The sequence below is a fragment of the Hyperolius riggenbachi genome, chromosome 4 (genome assembly GCF_040937935.1).
Source record: "Hyperolius riggenbachi isolate aHypRig1 chromosome 4, aHypRig1.pri, whole genome shotgun sequence".
Classification (NCBI taxonomy): domain Eukaryota; kingdom Metazoa; phylum Chordata; class Amphibia; order Anura; family Hyperoliidae; genus Hyperolius; species Hyperolius riggenbachi.
The window spans coordinates 260,263,044-260,280,203 of record NC_090649.1 but is presented as its reverse complement, the minus strand read 5'-3'; the positions used below and the strand labels follow the sequence as shown (position 1 = coordinate 260,280,203).

General features: G+C 44.2%; 2 protein-coding genes across 4 annotated transcripts in view; one reads left to right on the top strand and one right to left on the bottom strand.

Annotated features, from left to right (window-relative positions):
- Positions 1–16,067, top strand: part of NDUFAF4 (NADH:ubiquinone oxidoreductase complex assembly factor 4) — a 36,579-nt gene extending 20,512 nt beyond the window's left edge. For both annotated transcript variants that reach the window (XM_068231206.1, XM_068231207.1), the window contains exon 3: positions 15,732–16,067. In XM_068231206.1, coding sequence (XP_068087307.1) covers positions 15,732–16,028 — 297 coding nt within the window. In that variant the 3' untranslated portion in view covers positions 16,029–16,067. The remainder of the gene's footprint in view (positions 1–15,731) is intronic.
- Positions 1–17,160, bottom strand: part of KLHL32 (kelch like family member 32) — a 494,024-nt gene that overhangs the window by 399,937 nt on the left and 76,927 nt on the right. The window lies entirely within an intron of this gene.

Sequence of the window (17,160 nt, the reverse complement as noted above, 5' to 3'; positions counted from 1 at the left end):
CTGGCTACATATACCGGGGACATATACACCTGCCTGCATATACTGGGGACATATACCCCTGCCTACATATACTGGGGACATATACCCCTGCCTACATATACTGGGGACATATACCCCTGCCTACATATACTGGGGACATATACCCCTGCCTATATATACTGGGGACATATACCCCTGCCTACATATACTGGGGACATATACACCTGCCTACATATACTGGGGACATATACACCTGCCTACATATACTGGGGACATATACTCCTGACTACATATACTGGGCACATATACCTCTGGCTACATATACTGGGGACATATATCCCTGCCTACATATACTGGGGACATATACCCCTGCCTACATATACTGGGGACATATACTCCTGACTACATATACTGGGCACATGTACCCCCTGGCTACATATATTCCGGGGACATATACCCCTGCCTACATATACTGGGGACATATACTCCTGACTACATATACTGGACACATATACCTCTGGCTACATATACCGGGGACATATACACCTGCCTACATATACCGGGGACATATACTCCTGACTACATATACTGGGGACATATACCCCCTGGCTACATATACCGGGGACATATACACCTGCCTACATATACTGGGGACATATACCCCTGCCTACATATACTGGGGACATATACTCCTGCCTACATATACTGGGGACATATACCCCTGCCTACATATACTGGGGACATATACCCCTGCCTACATATACTGGGGACATATACACCTGCCTACATATACTGGGCACATATACCTCTGGCTACATATACTGGGCACATATACCTCTGGCTACATATACTGGGCACATATACCTCTGGCTACATCTACTGGGCATATATACCTCTGGCTACATATACTGGGCATATATACCTCTGGCTACATATACTGGGCATATATACCTCTGGCTACATATACTGGGCACATATACCCCTGGCTACATATACTGGGGACATATACACCTGGCTACATATACTGGGCACATATACCTCTGGCTACATATACACCTGCCTACATATACTGGGCACATACCCCTGGCTACATATACTGGGCACATTTATCCCTGGCTACATATACTGGGGACAACTGGCTGTTTGTCATTATGTGCATTTACTGGTGAAAAGCGGTCTCTTATTATGTGCATTTACTGGTGAAAAGAGGTCTCTTATTATGTGCATTTACTGGTGAAAAGCTGTCTCTTATTATGTGCATTTACTAGGGAAACGCTGTCTCTCATTACCTGCATTTACTGGTGAAACTGTCTCTTATGTGCATTTAGTGGGGAAACGCTGTCTCTCATTACATACATATAGTCTACGTGTCACGGAGATCTGAACGTTTGGTTTGATGTGTCACGACTCCAAAAAGGTTGGGAACCACTGCTCTAAACGCTTCCTGTAGGTTCCAATGAAAGTCTGGATTCTGGTTGAAGGTATTTTGGACCATTCCTCATTACAAAACATCTCTAGTTCATTTAGGTTAGATGGCTTCTGAGCATGGACAACTCTCTTGAACCACTTAAGGACCGGGCCACATTTTTGTGATCTGTGCTGGGTGGGCTCTCCAGCCCACAGCACAGATCAGCTTTTAGGCAGGGCGATCAGACTCCCCCTCCCCCCCCCCCCCCTTTTTTTCCCCACTAGGGGGATGTCCTGCTGGGGGGGTCTGATCGCAGCTGGCTATATGTGTTTGGCGGGAAGGGGGGGGGCTCCTCGAAGCCCCCCTCCGCAGTGCTATTCCGCCCTCCTTCCCATGGGCGGCTCGCAGGCTATTCACCGAGACACCCTCCGTGAACTGACATGGAATGGCCACTTGCACAAGCGGCCGTTTCCATGGAAATCCACTTACGACCAGCCGCCGCCAGATTCTGGAGAGCAATGTCCAGGAACCAGTGATAAAGCTGAAGCTGCACCGGTGTGGGATCCATCAACAAGACAACAACCCTAAACACTGCTCAAAATCCACTAAGGCCTTCATGCAGAGGAACAAGTACTATGTTCTGGAATAGCCATCTCAGTCCCCAGACCTGAACATAATTGAAAATCTGTGGTGTGAGTTAACCACCTAACGACCGCCTAACGCCGACAGCCGCCGCCTGTCGGCGTTAGGCGGTCGTTAAGTGGTTAACTCACACCACAGATTTTCAATTATATTCAGGTCTGGGGACTGAGATGGCTATTCCAGAACATAGTACTTGTTCCTCTGCATGAAGGCCTTAGTGGATTTTGAGCAGTGTTTAGGGTTGTTGTCTTGTTGATAGATCCCACACCGGTGCAACTTCAGCTTTATCACTGGTTCCTGGACATTGCTCTCCAGAATCTGCTGATACTGAGTGGAATCCATACGTCCCTCAACTTTTACAAGATTCCCAGTCCCTGCAATGGCCACACAGCCCAATTCAGTGCTAAGCGAGCACCCACGGAGTGGAAGTCTGATGTGCTTTGACCTGCAGTGCCTCTGCACAAGTAGGCACTTCAACCAACTTTACCTCCAATCAAGTCAGCACCATCAGTAGTAGAAATAGCTCTTTATCTATCCAGCTTGAGGAAGGTCTGAGGACCGAAACAGCGGAGCTGTCGCTGAGGGGATGATGATCTTACTACTTTAATAAAGAGCTATTTCTACTACTGATGGTGATGGCCACACAGCCCCACAGCATGATGGAACCACCACCATATTTTACTGTAGGTAGCAGGTGTTTTTCTTGGAATGCTGTGTTCTTTTTCCTCCATGCATAACTCCCCTTGTTATGCCCAAATAACTAAATTTTAGTTTCATCAGTCCACAGCACCTTATTCCAAAATGAAGCTGGCTTGTCCAAATGTGCTTTAGCATACCTCAAACGGCTCTGTTTGTGCTGTGCGCAGAGAAAAAGCTTCCTCTGCATATAGCATCTCCTTGTGTAAAGTGCATCAAATGGTTGAACGATGCACAATGACTTCATCTGTAGCAAGATGATGTTGTAGGTCTTTGGTGCTGGTCTGTAAGTTGACCCTGACTTCTCACCATTCGTCGCTTCTGTCTATGCAAGATTTTTCTTGGTCTGCCACTTCGAGCCCTAACTTGAACTGAGCCTATGGTCTTCCATTTCCTCAATATGTTCCTAACTGTGAAAACAGACAGCTGAAATCTCTGAGACAGCTTTCTGTATCCTTCCCCTAAACCATCATGGTTTAGGGGAAGGATACAGAAAACTGTCTCACCATCATGGTGAACAATCTTTGTCTTCAGGTAATTTGAGAGTAGCAACCCCCATGTTGCTACTCCTTCAGAGAAAATTAAAAGAGGAGGAAAACTTACAAATTGACTCCCTTAAATACGCTCTCATAATTGGCTTCACCTGTGTATGTAGGTCAGGGGTCACTGAGCTTACCAAGCCAATTTGAGTTCCAATAATTAGTTTTAGAGGTTTTGGAATCAATAATAACAGTGCCCAAATTTATGTACCTGCCTAATTTTGTTTAAACAATTATTGTGCACTTTCTGTAAATCCAATAAACTTCATTTCACTTCAGAATATCACTGTGTGTGTCTCCTATATGATATATAATTAACTGACATTTTTTATCGTAACAACCAAAGATTTATACAGGAAAATCATGACGATTAACAAGATTGCCCAAACTTTCGCATTCCACTGTATTACACAATGTAATATCCATGACTGGTCAGTAAAAATCAATTGATGCATGCTTTGTGACCTCCCCCCTGAGGCTCCATATACAGTATAATAACCGTGAAGGAATTGAACTTTAAACCTGTGGAGCAAAGATATGATGCATATTGCACATTTTGATCAGAATTGCCTATTCCTGTGAGGGAAGTATTTAAAGGGAAACTGTAGTGAGGAGGATATCGAGGCTGTTATATTTATTTCATTTTAAAGTGGACGTGAACTCTTCAAGATTTTCCTTGGTCTGCCACTTCGAGCCTTATGCTTCATACACACTTGAGATAAAAGTCTTTGGAAAAGGCAAGATCACAGACCAATCTTACCACCCTTCATGTAGTATGAGAGCCATACTCTACACAGTCTATTCTATGGAGCTGCACTCCCCGTCAAATAAAATCTTTGCAAGATGCTGCACACACAGATGCCCGTACACACTCAAAAGATCATTATCTGCAAAAGATCTGTTCCTGCAAAATATCCATTCCTGCAAAATGCATTATAGTCTATGAGATCTGCAGATCATCATACACACTTGGTTTAACAGACAATCATCTGCAGATCAGATTCAACAGGGTGGATTTTCAGATCTGCAGATGATTGCCAGATATGCAGATGAAGTCTGTTAAACCAAGTGTGTATGATGATCTGCAGATCTCATAGATTATAATGCATTTTGCATGTGGAATGGATCTTTTGCAGGAACAGATCTTTTGCAGATAATGATCTTTTGAGTGTGTACGGGCATCTTTGTGTGCAGCATCTTGCAAAGATTTTATCTGATGGGGAGTGCAGCTCCATAGAATAGACTGTGTAGAGTATGGCTCTCATACTACATGGAATGGGGTAAAATTGGTCTGTGATCTTTCATGTTCCAAAGATTGTTATCTCAAGTGTGTATGAAGCATTAACTTGCGCTGAACCTGTGGTCTTCCATTTCCTCAATATGTTCCTAACTGTGGAAACAGACAGCTGAAATCTCTGAGGCAGCTCTCTGTATCCATCCCCTAAACCAGTGGTCCTCAAACTAAGCCGAATGCGGCCCCATGAGCCCCACCCCCCCCCCCCCCCCCACAAAATGTATTACTTACAGAAGCGGTCTGCTGCATCTAAATATTGGTGGCCCGCATATAGAATAGCAGTTCTGGCACCACTTTTCCATATGGAAGCCAGAAAGCAGTCATTCACTGGCTTCTGGGTTAATCGGTGGAGGGGATGACTTGTAACAAGCATAATCACAAATATTCTGGTCAGTTCTGTACAGGAATGTTATGGTTCCTTTGCAAAGGGGAAATGGAGGGTTGTACTGCAGAGATTGTGTGTGTGTGTGTGTGTGTGTGTGTATGGGTGAGATTGTGCTGCAGGTTTTTGCAGGCCACTGGGTGACATCATGGCTCACATATGACTTGCTATGTTAGGGTCATGATATCTGCACTGTGTTGGAGGGCATACTACCTGCATATGCTGTGTTGGGGGTCATACTATCTGCACATACTGTGTTTGGGGAATACTATCTGCACTTGCTGTGTTGGGGGGCATACTATCTGCACATGCTGTGTTTGGGGAATACTATCTGCACATGCTGTGTTGGGGGGCATACTATCTGCACATGCTGTGTTGGGGGGCATTCTATCTGAACATGCTGTGTTGGGGGGAATACTATCTGCACATGCTGTGTTGGGGGGAATACTATCTGCACATGCTGTGTTGGGGGGCATACTATCTGCACATGCTGTGTTGGGGGGCATACTATCTGCACATGCTGTGTTGGGGGGCATTCTATCTGAACATGCTGTGTTGGGGGGCATACTATCTGAACATGCTGTGTTGGGGGGCATACTATCTGAACATGCTGTGTTGGGGGGGATACTATCTGCACATGCTGTGTTGGGGGGCATACTATCTGCACAAGCTTACCAAGCCAATTTGAGTTCCAATAATTAGTTCTAGAGGTTTTGGAATCAATAAAATGACAACCGTTCCCAAATGTATGCACCTGCCTAATTTTTATTTAAACAATTATTGTGCACTTCTGTAAATCCAATAAACTTCATTTCACTACTCAAATATCACTGTGTGTGTCTCCTATATGATATATATATATATATATATATATATATATATATATATATATATATATATATATATATATATAACTGACATTTTTTTATCGTAGCAATCAACAATGTATACAGGAAAATCCTGACTAATAACAAGCTTGCCCAAACTTCCGCATCCCACTGTATATAAAAGCATTCTAAGGGGGACACTTTTGGGGGTCTTTGAAGGGGCACACACTTGAATGGAGGTAACTAAAAGGGAGACGTGCAATGGGGACATATAGTAGGGTCACCATAATAAGGGGGTGCAATGGGAACTATAGCAGTAGAAATACTGTTTATCCACGTCCACTTTTGAGTCCATGCCCCCTACACATTAAAATGACCAATTCTCTCAAAACTAACCCTTTTTTCCCCCTCTATTTTTCTCATGAAAATATTTTTTATTATGTTTACAGTTCAAGGTGAAAAAGGTGTGCACTGTCAAAAATACACCTTTATTTCAAAATCAATATCATCATCCATACATTGTGTCTGCAACATAATTTAAGCTTTCCAGTTCAATTAAAGGATACACGGGGTAGTAGGCCTAAGAGATAAATCGAATTTAAATCGAAATCGCGATCACCAAGATCACAATTTCTGAATTGTCAAAGCGGTGAATATCGCGATCACGTCATTTCCACTAGAGGAAGTTTGAAGAAGCGCCTTCAAACTTTCCCAAAGTCCCAGTGCCTGCAGGGTTGGACATACCTTCCATCCTCTATTGCCCTCTGCCGCCTCTTGTGCTTGGCAAAACTTTGGGTTCCTGTATGTCAGATGATATACAGGAAGTATGCCGTGCATTAGAGCCTGCGGGAGGCAAAGTGGATAGACGGGCATCGCTGGACTCGTGCTTGAAACTATGTCCAGAACTGATGCAACTTGGGGGACAGAGGAGGCACAGAGGGGGCACAAAGAGAGAAACAGAGGGGGCACAGAGAGAAACAGAGTGGGCACAGAGACGCAAAGGAGGCAAGAGAGAGACCCAGAGGAGGCATGAAGAGGCAAAGGGGGCACAATGAGAGACGGGGACAAAGGGGGAACAGACAAGCACAAAGTGGGGGAACAAAGCTTGATTTGAAGGAAATCGTGAATCGAAATCGTAATTTTGGACAGAAATCGCTCAATTCAATTTTTTCCTAAAATCGTTCAGGCCTACGGGGTAGCATATGACATGATGAGATAGACCTGTGTATGTACTGTACCAAGGACACAAATAAGTATGCTTTGTTCCTTTTTTTTTTTTTTTTTTTCCCTTTCTGTAACCGAAAGAGTTAGAAATCAGGTATGCAAGTGACTGCAGGTCTTTAGAGGTAATCTGTGGGTTGTTTGTAACCATTCTCACAACCCTCCACGTATTCCACCCTTGTATTTTTCTTGACCTGCTGGACCTGAGGTTAATATGCACTGTGCCTGTTGCTTTCTATTGCTGTCACTCTTCACATCTCATGGTTGGACATGCCTGCAGCCTCTTTCACACTGCTAGCTGAAATAGTGATGCTTTTTAACTGATCTGTTTTCCTGCAGCAGCACATTATGAAAAAGCTTACAGTCATAACATAGATATAAACTGACCATTCAGGGAAACATTGACATTACTTTCACACTTGTCTGTTCAGTTATAACTGACACCAACTGAATCAGTTGCTATCAGTTACAACTGAATGGACAACTGATGTGCAGTCCAGGTGAAGGAAATGTCCGCGTTTCCCTATATGTCAGTTCACTGCAATTCAACGTAAAGATTTTTACGATGCACTGCTGCAGGACAACTGATAGTGGTGGCCATTAACACACCCCCCGCCCCCGGGTGGTGACTACATTTAGGGGGCTGCTTCTGCCTTTCTTTGCAGCCCCCAGTTCAGTTGCCGCTCTTCTGGGCAACAAGTGTGCTTGGGGTGCTGCTAGTGCAGCTCCACTTTCTTGGAGGCATAAGGAGGCCTACTCGCGGTACCTATGTTGAGATGCAAACTATTTCGCATGGGCTAACTCCTGCAGGGCATAGCAGTATAGTTAGCTTAAAGGATACCACAACCCAAAGGCTGTGGTGAAATACATGCTGCAATGCGTAAGGAAAGAAAAGGGCATACTTACCGCTTCCCTCGTTCCCTGCCGTCGGCCCCCGCTCGTCTCCTACAGCTGCCGGTACCGGGCCGACTCCCCTGACCCTTAACCCTTAGGACGCTGCGCATGCGCAGTATGTCCTATAGTCTTCCCTTCTGTCGTCGCATCATTACAGCAGAAGTACGGACACTCGCCGCCTCCTCCTTCTCAGCGCGTGCGCTCCACTATAAAGCTATCGTGAGATTCTAGCTGGAGTAGCACTGGGAGCGGCGATTTGGAGAGAGTGGGGAGGGGGGGGGGGGCATCTTTTGGAGTATTTGTACATAGATGCAATGACATCTATGTTAATGCAGCACATTACTGCCACAAACATTAATCAATTTTATTGGAATTCCACATGAAAGACCAATACCAAGTGGTGCACACGTGAGAAGTGGATCGAAAATCATACATGATTCCAAACATTTTTTACAAATCAATAACTGCAAAGTGGGGTGTGCGTAATTATTCAGCCCCCTGAGTCAATACTTTGTAGAACCACCTTTTGCTGCAATTACAGCTGCCAGTCTTTTAGGGTATGTCTCTACCAGCTTTGCACATCTAGAGACTGAAATCCTTGCCCATTCTTCTTTGCAAAACAGCTCCAGCTCAGTCAGATTAGATGGTAGGGCTGCACGATATATCGTTTTTAAATCGAAATCGCGATGTGCATCGACAATTTCAGTATCGCCAGAGTCGCGATTTTTTTTCATTGCGGCTGTTTTCCCGCGTTCAATGCGAATGTATCTGCTTTACGCGGCTGCCGTTTACACAAAACAGAGTCCGCCATGTTGTGGCTGGTGGTGGCCGCTCAAAATCATCAGCGGCACTGCTGGTCTCCTTGTCCATCCGCCCCCTACCCAATCAGGAGCACCAGGCAGGGAGCGCGAGATTGAATAAATAGGCAGGGGGTTGGAAAGAGTGTGAGTAGCTCTGCCCCCTGCACGTGGAGACAGCTCGGAGCCAGTTTTGAATTGCCCGCTGACTCTCACTGATCCTCTGCATGCCACCAAGCGGGACTGAGAGGCTTGAGGAGCAACTGAGCAAGCCTCTGCTGCAGAGCTGCAGTGCCAAGTGAGGGGGAGAAGAACTGTCAGAGCCAGCCTGGAGGTCGGACTCGGAACACATGCAGGATGCAACCGGCAGCTAGTTAACCCCATGCGTGGCAGACCGCAGACTCCAGACCAGGGATGAGGTAGTATACTGTTTACTCTGCCAGGCTTGTTCTCTGTGTAATATGTGTGTGGAGTGTGTCTGTGTGTCTGTCTGTACCCTATTGTGTATGTACATGCCCATACGCTGCCCCATTGTGTATATACATGCCCATCCTCTGCCCATTTGTGTGTGTGTGTTAGGCCTGAACGATATTAGGAAAAGATTGAATTGCACGATTTCTGTCAGAAATTGCGATTTCGATTCAATTTACGATTTTCTTTAAATCAAGCTTTAGTACTAAATTTACAATGTACAGTAACAAGATCCTGATGAATCCTAATGTGCTGGTTTCAGGCTTAATGACTGGCTGAAGCTTGACTGACAGGCTCTAATCCTAGTGGCCCAGCTGATGAAAGTTTGGTGTAATAACAGCTTGCCCTGCCTGGCACCACCATGTATTTTAATGCATGTGATTGTAATACTTTCAGGGTGATATAATTATTGCATGCACGGCCAGGGGATGGGGTCGGGGTCTGTGATATTGCTGGCAAGGGCTTAACACTATGGACTGGACTTTATGAGGGCGGGGGGCGGAGCTAGTCTGCGTGTTCTATGCGATTGTTGCACAGAGCAATGCAATAATACATGTATCAAGGCAGCGGTGGCAGAGCCTTCTGTGATGTCGCTGGGGTATCGCAATGTATTGTCGGCTGAGGCAGTGAAGAAGGACAATAAAATGCGCAGCGGACTCGGAGCCTGTGGATAGTGTATGAGGGCGGCGGGGGGGGGCGGATACAGAGCAGCACGCAGCTCACAGCTTCTGACGGCGGCAGTAGGTGGAGCTGTAGTGTACAGAACAGCCCAGCAGCCAGCTTCTCCCATCCATTGGATTTTCTCCCGTATGACGGCGAGGTGGTAGGCGGAGCCACATGAACCAGCACAGTGGGCGGCAGGCTATTGGAAAAACCGCGGCTTCTGACGATCACTAGATCGTCTTAACAGGAACCGCGGTCTCGGTTTAAAACCGCCAAACCGTTCAGCCCTAGTGTGTGTGGGGGTGTGTGTGTGTGTGTGTGTGTGTGTGTGTGTGTGTGTCCCATTACGTATGTAAATGCCCCATCCTCTGTGCCCTATTGTGAGTGTGTGTTTGTCACATTGTGTGTGTATGTGTGTTTAGTGCTAAAGCTTGTATTGAAAAAAAAAATCGTGAAAAAATCTAAATCGCAATTTCTGAAAGAAAAATCGCAATTTCAATTTTTTTCCTAAAATCGTGCAGCCCTATTAGAGTTTGTGAACAGCAGTTTTCAGATCTTGCCACAGATTCTCGATTGGATTTAGATCTGGACTTTGACTGGGCCATTCTAACACATGGTTGTTTTGTTTTCAACCATTCCATTGTTGCCCTGGCTTTATGTTTAGAGTCGTTCTGCTGGAAGATGAACCTCCGCCCCAGTCTCAAGTCTTTTGCAGGCTCCAAGAGGTTTTCTTCCAAGTTTGCCCTGTATTTGACTCCTTCCATCTTCCCATCAACTCTGACCAGCTTCCCTGTCCCTGCTGAAGAGAAGCACCCCCAGAGCATGATGCTGCCTCCACAATATTTGACAGTGGGGATGGTGTGTTCTGAGTGATGTGCAGTGTTAGTTTTCCGCCACACATAGCATTTTGCATTTTGGCCAAAAAGTTCCATTTTGATCTCATCTGACCAGAGCACCTTCTTCCACATGTTTGCTGTGTCCCCCACATGGCTTGTGGCAAACTGCAAACAGGACTTCTTATGCTTTTCTGTTAACAATGGCTTTCTTCTTGCCACTCTTCCATAAAGGCCAACTTTGTGCAGTGCACGACTAATAGTTGTCCTATGGACAGATTCCCCCACCTGAGCTGTAGACCTCTGCAGCTCGTCCAGAGTCACCATGGGCCTCTTGACTGCATTTCTGATCAGCGCTCTCCTTGTTCGGCCTGTGGGTTTAGGTGTACGGCCATGTCTTGGTAGGTTTACAGTTGTGCCATACTCCTTCCATTTCTGAATGATCGCTTGAACAGTGCTCCCTGGGATGTTCAAGGCTTTGGAAATCTTTTTGTAGCCTAAGCCTGCTTTAAATTTGTCAATAACTTTATCCCTGACCTGTCTGGTGTTTTCTTTGGACTTCATGGTTTTGTTGCTCCCAGGATTCTCTTAGAAAACCTCTGAGGCCGTCACAGAGCAGCTGTATTTGTACTGACATTGGATTACACACAGGTGCACTCTATTTAGTCATTAGCACTCATCAGGCAATGTCTGTGCCACTGACTGCACTCAGACCAAAGGGGGCTGAATAATTACGCACACCCCACTTTGCAGTTATGGATTTGTAAAAAATGTTTGGAATCATGTATGATTCTCGTTCCACTTATCACGTGTACACCACTTTGTATTGGTCTTTCACCTGGAATTCCAATAAAATTGATTCATTTTTGTGGCAGTAATGTGACAAAATGTGGAAAACTTCAAGGGGGACGAATACTTTTGCAAACCACTGTATATAAGCATATTTGCAGCAAATATGCTTATATAAATGTGGCGATTTATGTGCTGCATTAACATAGATGTCATTTCATCTATGTACAAATACTCCAAAAGATGCCCCCCCCTCCCCACTCTCTCCAAATCGCCGCTCCCAGTGCTACTCCAGCTAGCATCTCACGATAGCTTTTATAGTGGAGCGCACACGCTGAGGAGGAGGAGGCGGGGAGTGTCCGTACTTCTGCCGTCATGATGCGACGGCAGAAGGGAAGACTATAGTACATACTGCGTATGCACAGCGCAGTATGTCCGGGTTAAGGGTCAGGAGAGTCGGTCCGGTACCGGCAGCTGTAGGAGACGAGCGGGGGCCAACGGCAGGGAACGAGGGAAGCGGTAAGTATGCCCTTTTCTTTCCCTACGCATTGCAGCATCTATTTTACTACACCCTTTGGGCTGTGGTATCCTCGCTTCAGAGCTCATAGTTAGCAGGGGCCTAAACGGGGGTCCCTTCACCCCCAAACCCACCCCCGCAAAAGTTGGACGTAAAATTGGTCGTATATTTCCTCTTCCTGGAGGCAGGGCTAACGGCTGCAGCCCTGCCTCCAGTCGCGTCTATCAGACGCGCATCGCCGCCTCTCCCCCGCCCCTCTCAGTGAAGGAAGACTGAGAGGGGTGGGGGAGAGGCGGAGATACGCGCTGACAGACGCGCGTGGGGCAGGGCTGCGGCGGATAGCCCTGCCCCAACCAGGAAGAGATCCCTGGCTGCTCGGAGGGGATTTGTGAGGTGAGGGACCCCTGTTTAGTGGCGCGATAGTGGCGGTTTAGCAGGGGCACACATGCCCCTGCTATCTATGAGGTCTGAAGCGAGAATAGCAGGGGCACACATGCCCCTGCTATCTATGAGGTCGGAAGCGAGATTTAATCTCGCTTCAGACTCTCTTTAAAGGGATACTTAAGTCAAACAAAAAATGAGTTTTACTCACCTAGGGCTTCCAATAGCCCGCTGCAGCTGTCTGGTGCCCTCGCCATCTCCCTCCGATCCTCCTGGCCCCGCCGGCAGCCACTTCCTGTTTCGGTGACAGGAGCTGACAGGCTGGGGACGCGAGTGATTCTTCGCGTTCCTAGCCACAATAGCGCCATCTATGCTGCTATAGCATATATCATATACCATATAGCAGCATAGAGGGTGCTAATGTGTCTGGGAACGCGAAGAATCACTCGCGTCCCCAGCCTGCCAGCTCCTGTCACCGAAACAGGAAGTGGCTGCTGGCGGGGCCAGGAGGATCGGAGGGAGACGGCGAGGGCACCGGACAGCTGCAGGGGGCTATTGGAAGCCCTAGGTGAGTAAAACTAATTTTTTTTGTTTGACTTAAGTGTCCCTTTAAGCCCTGCATATTTTGGCAAGCAGATGCAGTTTGAACATGCTGTGCCTTTACATTTGTCACCAGATTTCTGGTGCTGCTTGGTTCGAACATACACTTCTGTCTATCTTTAGGAATAGAATTTACCGGTTTTGCACCTCCGTATTGAGTATCTACGCCACTCTGGACTTCATTATAAAACCAGGGGCGTAGATATATGCATCCTCTGTTTACAAGCGGCGCCCACTTGAGACCCACCCTACAAAATGGTACTGATCGGGGAATGGTGGAAGCAAGCAAACACATTACTTGCTGTGTACTGTTCTGTGCATGGGCAAGTGTGGGGACATCTAGTGGACAAAACATAAAAATACAGGCAAACTACATGTAAATTACATAAATAAACCCTTCATTATTAATGAACCCTTTATTCCCCCATCCCCATTATTATGAACATAAAACATGCTTTTTTAATATGTATCTTTTTATGGTATATTACAGTTGTTTTTGCAAATAAGGGATTGTAATTATTTATATAGTATAAAAAAGCACAAAACAGAAGAAAAACGTATTTCCAAATAAAATATCGTCACCATACATTGTACTAGGCACATAATTTAAACATTCTACTAACTGGAATAAAATGGGCAAATAAAAATGTGTGGGTTTTATCTATCGTAGCACAATTTATTTAAAAACTGTAATAGCTGAAAAGTAAAAAATCTTTTTCAATTTTTTTTTCTTCCCTTTTAAAATGCATATAAAATAAAATAATTCTTAGCAAAAAGTACCACTCCAAGGAACTTAATTTTTGTCACAAAAAACTAAAATGCAAAGATCATTTAGCTGTGATAAGTAGCGATAAAGGTATTGGCAAATGCATGGGAGCAGTGTGAAATGTGAAAATGATTCTGGTTTTTAAGGGGGAAAATCCTTTAGTAGAAAAGTGGTTGAAGGAAACCTGGGGTGGAAAAAAAACATTTACTTACTTGGGGTTTCTTCCAGCTCCCCGTATTCCCTCAGGTCACTTGGTTTCCTCCTTGTCCCCCTCCATTGTGCCACGGTCCCCTCCAAAAGCTCTTTGACTTTTAGTTGCAGTCTATGTGCATGCGTGGCCCCATCTGTGCACCTCCTCGATTACGCTCCCGTAGCCAGGAATTTTCTGCTCATCTGCAGTTTGTAAAGACTTGTAACTTTGCATGCGCAAACTGCTGCCGCCCATTGGAAACAGAGGGCCGAGACCCAGTAGTAGCAAGGCGAATCTAAGTAGCTAATGAGTGTATTTGTATTTTATGCTAATGTAAACTCTGTATGCATTTGTTTTTTCCTAAGTAATATTTAGCCTCCAACATCGTTCATTGCTTTCTTATTTTCATTCAATTATCTGCTCCAAAGCAACATAATTTACCACCTTTGGCATATAGATCTGCAGCATTTTGTTCTAATTCTGATTTTAGTGCTCTCTCTTTGAGACCCATTACTGACTACACTTTTATATAGAATTCCTGTCTCTGTGTGTGGTTAACTAAATCGGTATCTTGCTGATTTAAGTTAAAAATAAATATTGTAACTATTGTAATTTCCATTTGTTAGTATACACATGGCTTCATAATGAAGGCAAATGTATTTTCTATGCTTTCTAATATTTTATGTTTTGTAAAATGTAATTTTCTCAGAGTGATTATTAGTTTTAAAGTACACGTCAATTACAGTTCTACAATGTAACATGTTTATAGTATAGAACAATTTTATACTTGGCCTGTTCTGTAAAAAAAGCACTTGATAGAATTTTTCTTTTTTTTTTACTAAACACAAATTGAATAATAATAATAATAATAATAGTGGGATTGCTGAAAGGTCAGTTAATATGGAATTAGTGTTTTCTGACAGTAGGCCTAGGCATGTTCTGGTATTCCAGGCTTTTTGTTAGATGTGACTACAGTAACACAAGTTTTTTTTTAAGGCCTTGTTTCCATCTGAAGGTTGCTGATCATGTTTCAGCAAAGCACAGTGTACGCGATCCGCGGGGACATCAGAAGTGCATAGACTGCACTGTCTCATGTCCGCATTGCAAACTCACAGGAATTCATGCAAACATACGTTGTGATTCCGCATGGTTGCATGCATTACTGTGCATTTGCAATGGTCACTAGCATTGCACACGGCATGCAGATGGAAATTTAGGCCTAATATCAATGCATAAAAGTAATCATAATAAAACAGTGATGGACAAACTTGCCCCAAGTTCCAGTAGTGCATGTTTGTGCTTACATAAGTTATTAATCCTCACTGGTAAGGCACGAATAACAATAACCAATTTACCAACCTTTCAACAATCTTTTTGTTATCTGTAAAAGATATAAAGACAAAAACCCCGGGAGCATCTCAGGTGTAGTATCTTCCGATAGTGAGATGGGAATATATTGATAATTTCAGGGCTGTGGAGTCAGTACAAAAATCATCCGACTCCTCAGTTTATGAAACCACAGACTCCGTGTACCCAAAAGGCTCTGACTCCTTAGTCTAATACTTACCAGGGCTGTGGATTTGGTACAAAAATCATCCGAATCCAACTCCTCAAATTATGAAACCACCGGCTCCAACTCAGACTTCAGGTACCCAAAATTGCTCCGACTCCACAGCCCTGGATAATTTGAATATACAGTACTCACCACCATCTTTTGACTGCTGACAGATATAAGCAACCACTGTCCATTCTTAGCGGGAGAAATTAGGTTGACAATGGCTACCTTTGTTTATCTCAACTGGTTTGCCAAATGTTAATTCATTTTCTTCTCTTTCAAATTAGGTAAATCAAGATGGTTTGTCACCAAAGCCAGAAGAATTCAGATCTCCAAAGCATACAATACAAAATAGTTTTCTGAATCTCAATGTGGACAACATTCCAAAGGGAAAAATCTCTATCATTGAGGTTTTGACGGTTCTGAACAATCACAAAATATCTCCGCACACATGGACCTCAGAGAAAACAGCAACAGAATACAGTTTAGACGTTAAAGATGCCCAAGCCATGCTGGAGTACTTTAAAATATTCGAGATGAAAATAGTTAAACCAGAAGAGAAAAAAGAGATCTCTGACAAATAGGACTACAGCAATCTCATTAAATTTCACTTGTTTCTGTCATTTCTGCATACTGTGATATGATTTGAAAAATACTATAGGTTTAAATATCACCAAGCTCTCTGTCTGCATGTTTTCAAGCGTGTAGCTGGTATTTATTGGCCTATATAAATGAATGGTTGCCATATGCCAGGGTTGGGAAAATGAATGTGGAATTCAGAAGCCAGTCTGTCCAATCCAGGTGCCAGCTTGAAATTTGCGGGAGCCTGACTGTGGTCAGTCAGGGAAAAAATGTAACATGAGAAACCAGCTGACATTTTTAAGGTATCTTATCTACCTGGCTCCTGGGATTTGTCTAGCCCACTTGCAGCAAACAGTGTCAACATCTGTTATTACAAAGAACTGTCTTTTAATATCTAATTTGCTTTTAGAGTCACAGGTGCTGCTTATTGGTTCTAAAAATATCTGGGAGTTTAGCTATTTGGGGTCTATTTATGTTTGCAGTATTTTATGGAACACTGGCAATTTTGCCCACTCTCCTTTTATCTTAGTTGAATACAGGGGAAAGTGAGCTGAGCTGTTGATAGGATTCTCTAAAGGACCACTATTGTGAAAAAATGTAAAAATTAAAATACATGCACATGAAATATTTGCATAAGATGTGTCCCAGAGTAAAATGCACAATATTTTTCTCCCACTATGTCACTGTCACTTACAGTAGGTAATAAAAATCAGACAGGATTTGGATTAGTCCGTCTTCTCAAAGGGGATTTTCAGATTTTGAGGGACCTTTCACACTGGGGCGGTGTGGTAATTTTACCGCACACCACCGCAGGGCAATGAAAGACTATGGACAATTAAAATGTCAAAAAAATGTCAGTTAAATATATCATATAGGAAACACACAGTGATATTTGAGAAGTGAAATGAAGTTTATTGGATTTGCAGAAAGTGTTCAATAATTGTTTAACCTCCCTGGCGGTACGCAGTTTCAGAGGCTGCATCCGTGGGATCATTTTTTTTAATAAAATGTTATTGTAACGATTGTGGAATTCTCTCCATGGTCAGCGCACAGGACGTGCGCTGACACTGCGGAAATCCTCCACAAGCGTATAATTTGAGAGAACCCAGCAAAAGGTGCAAAGCACCTGTAGAG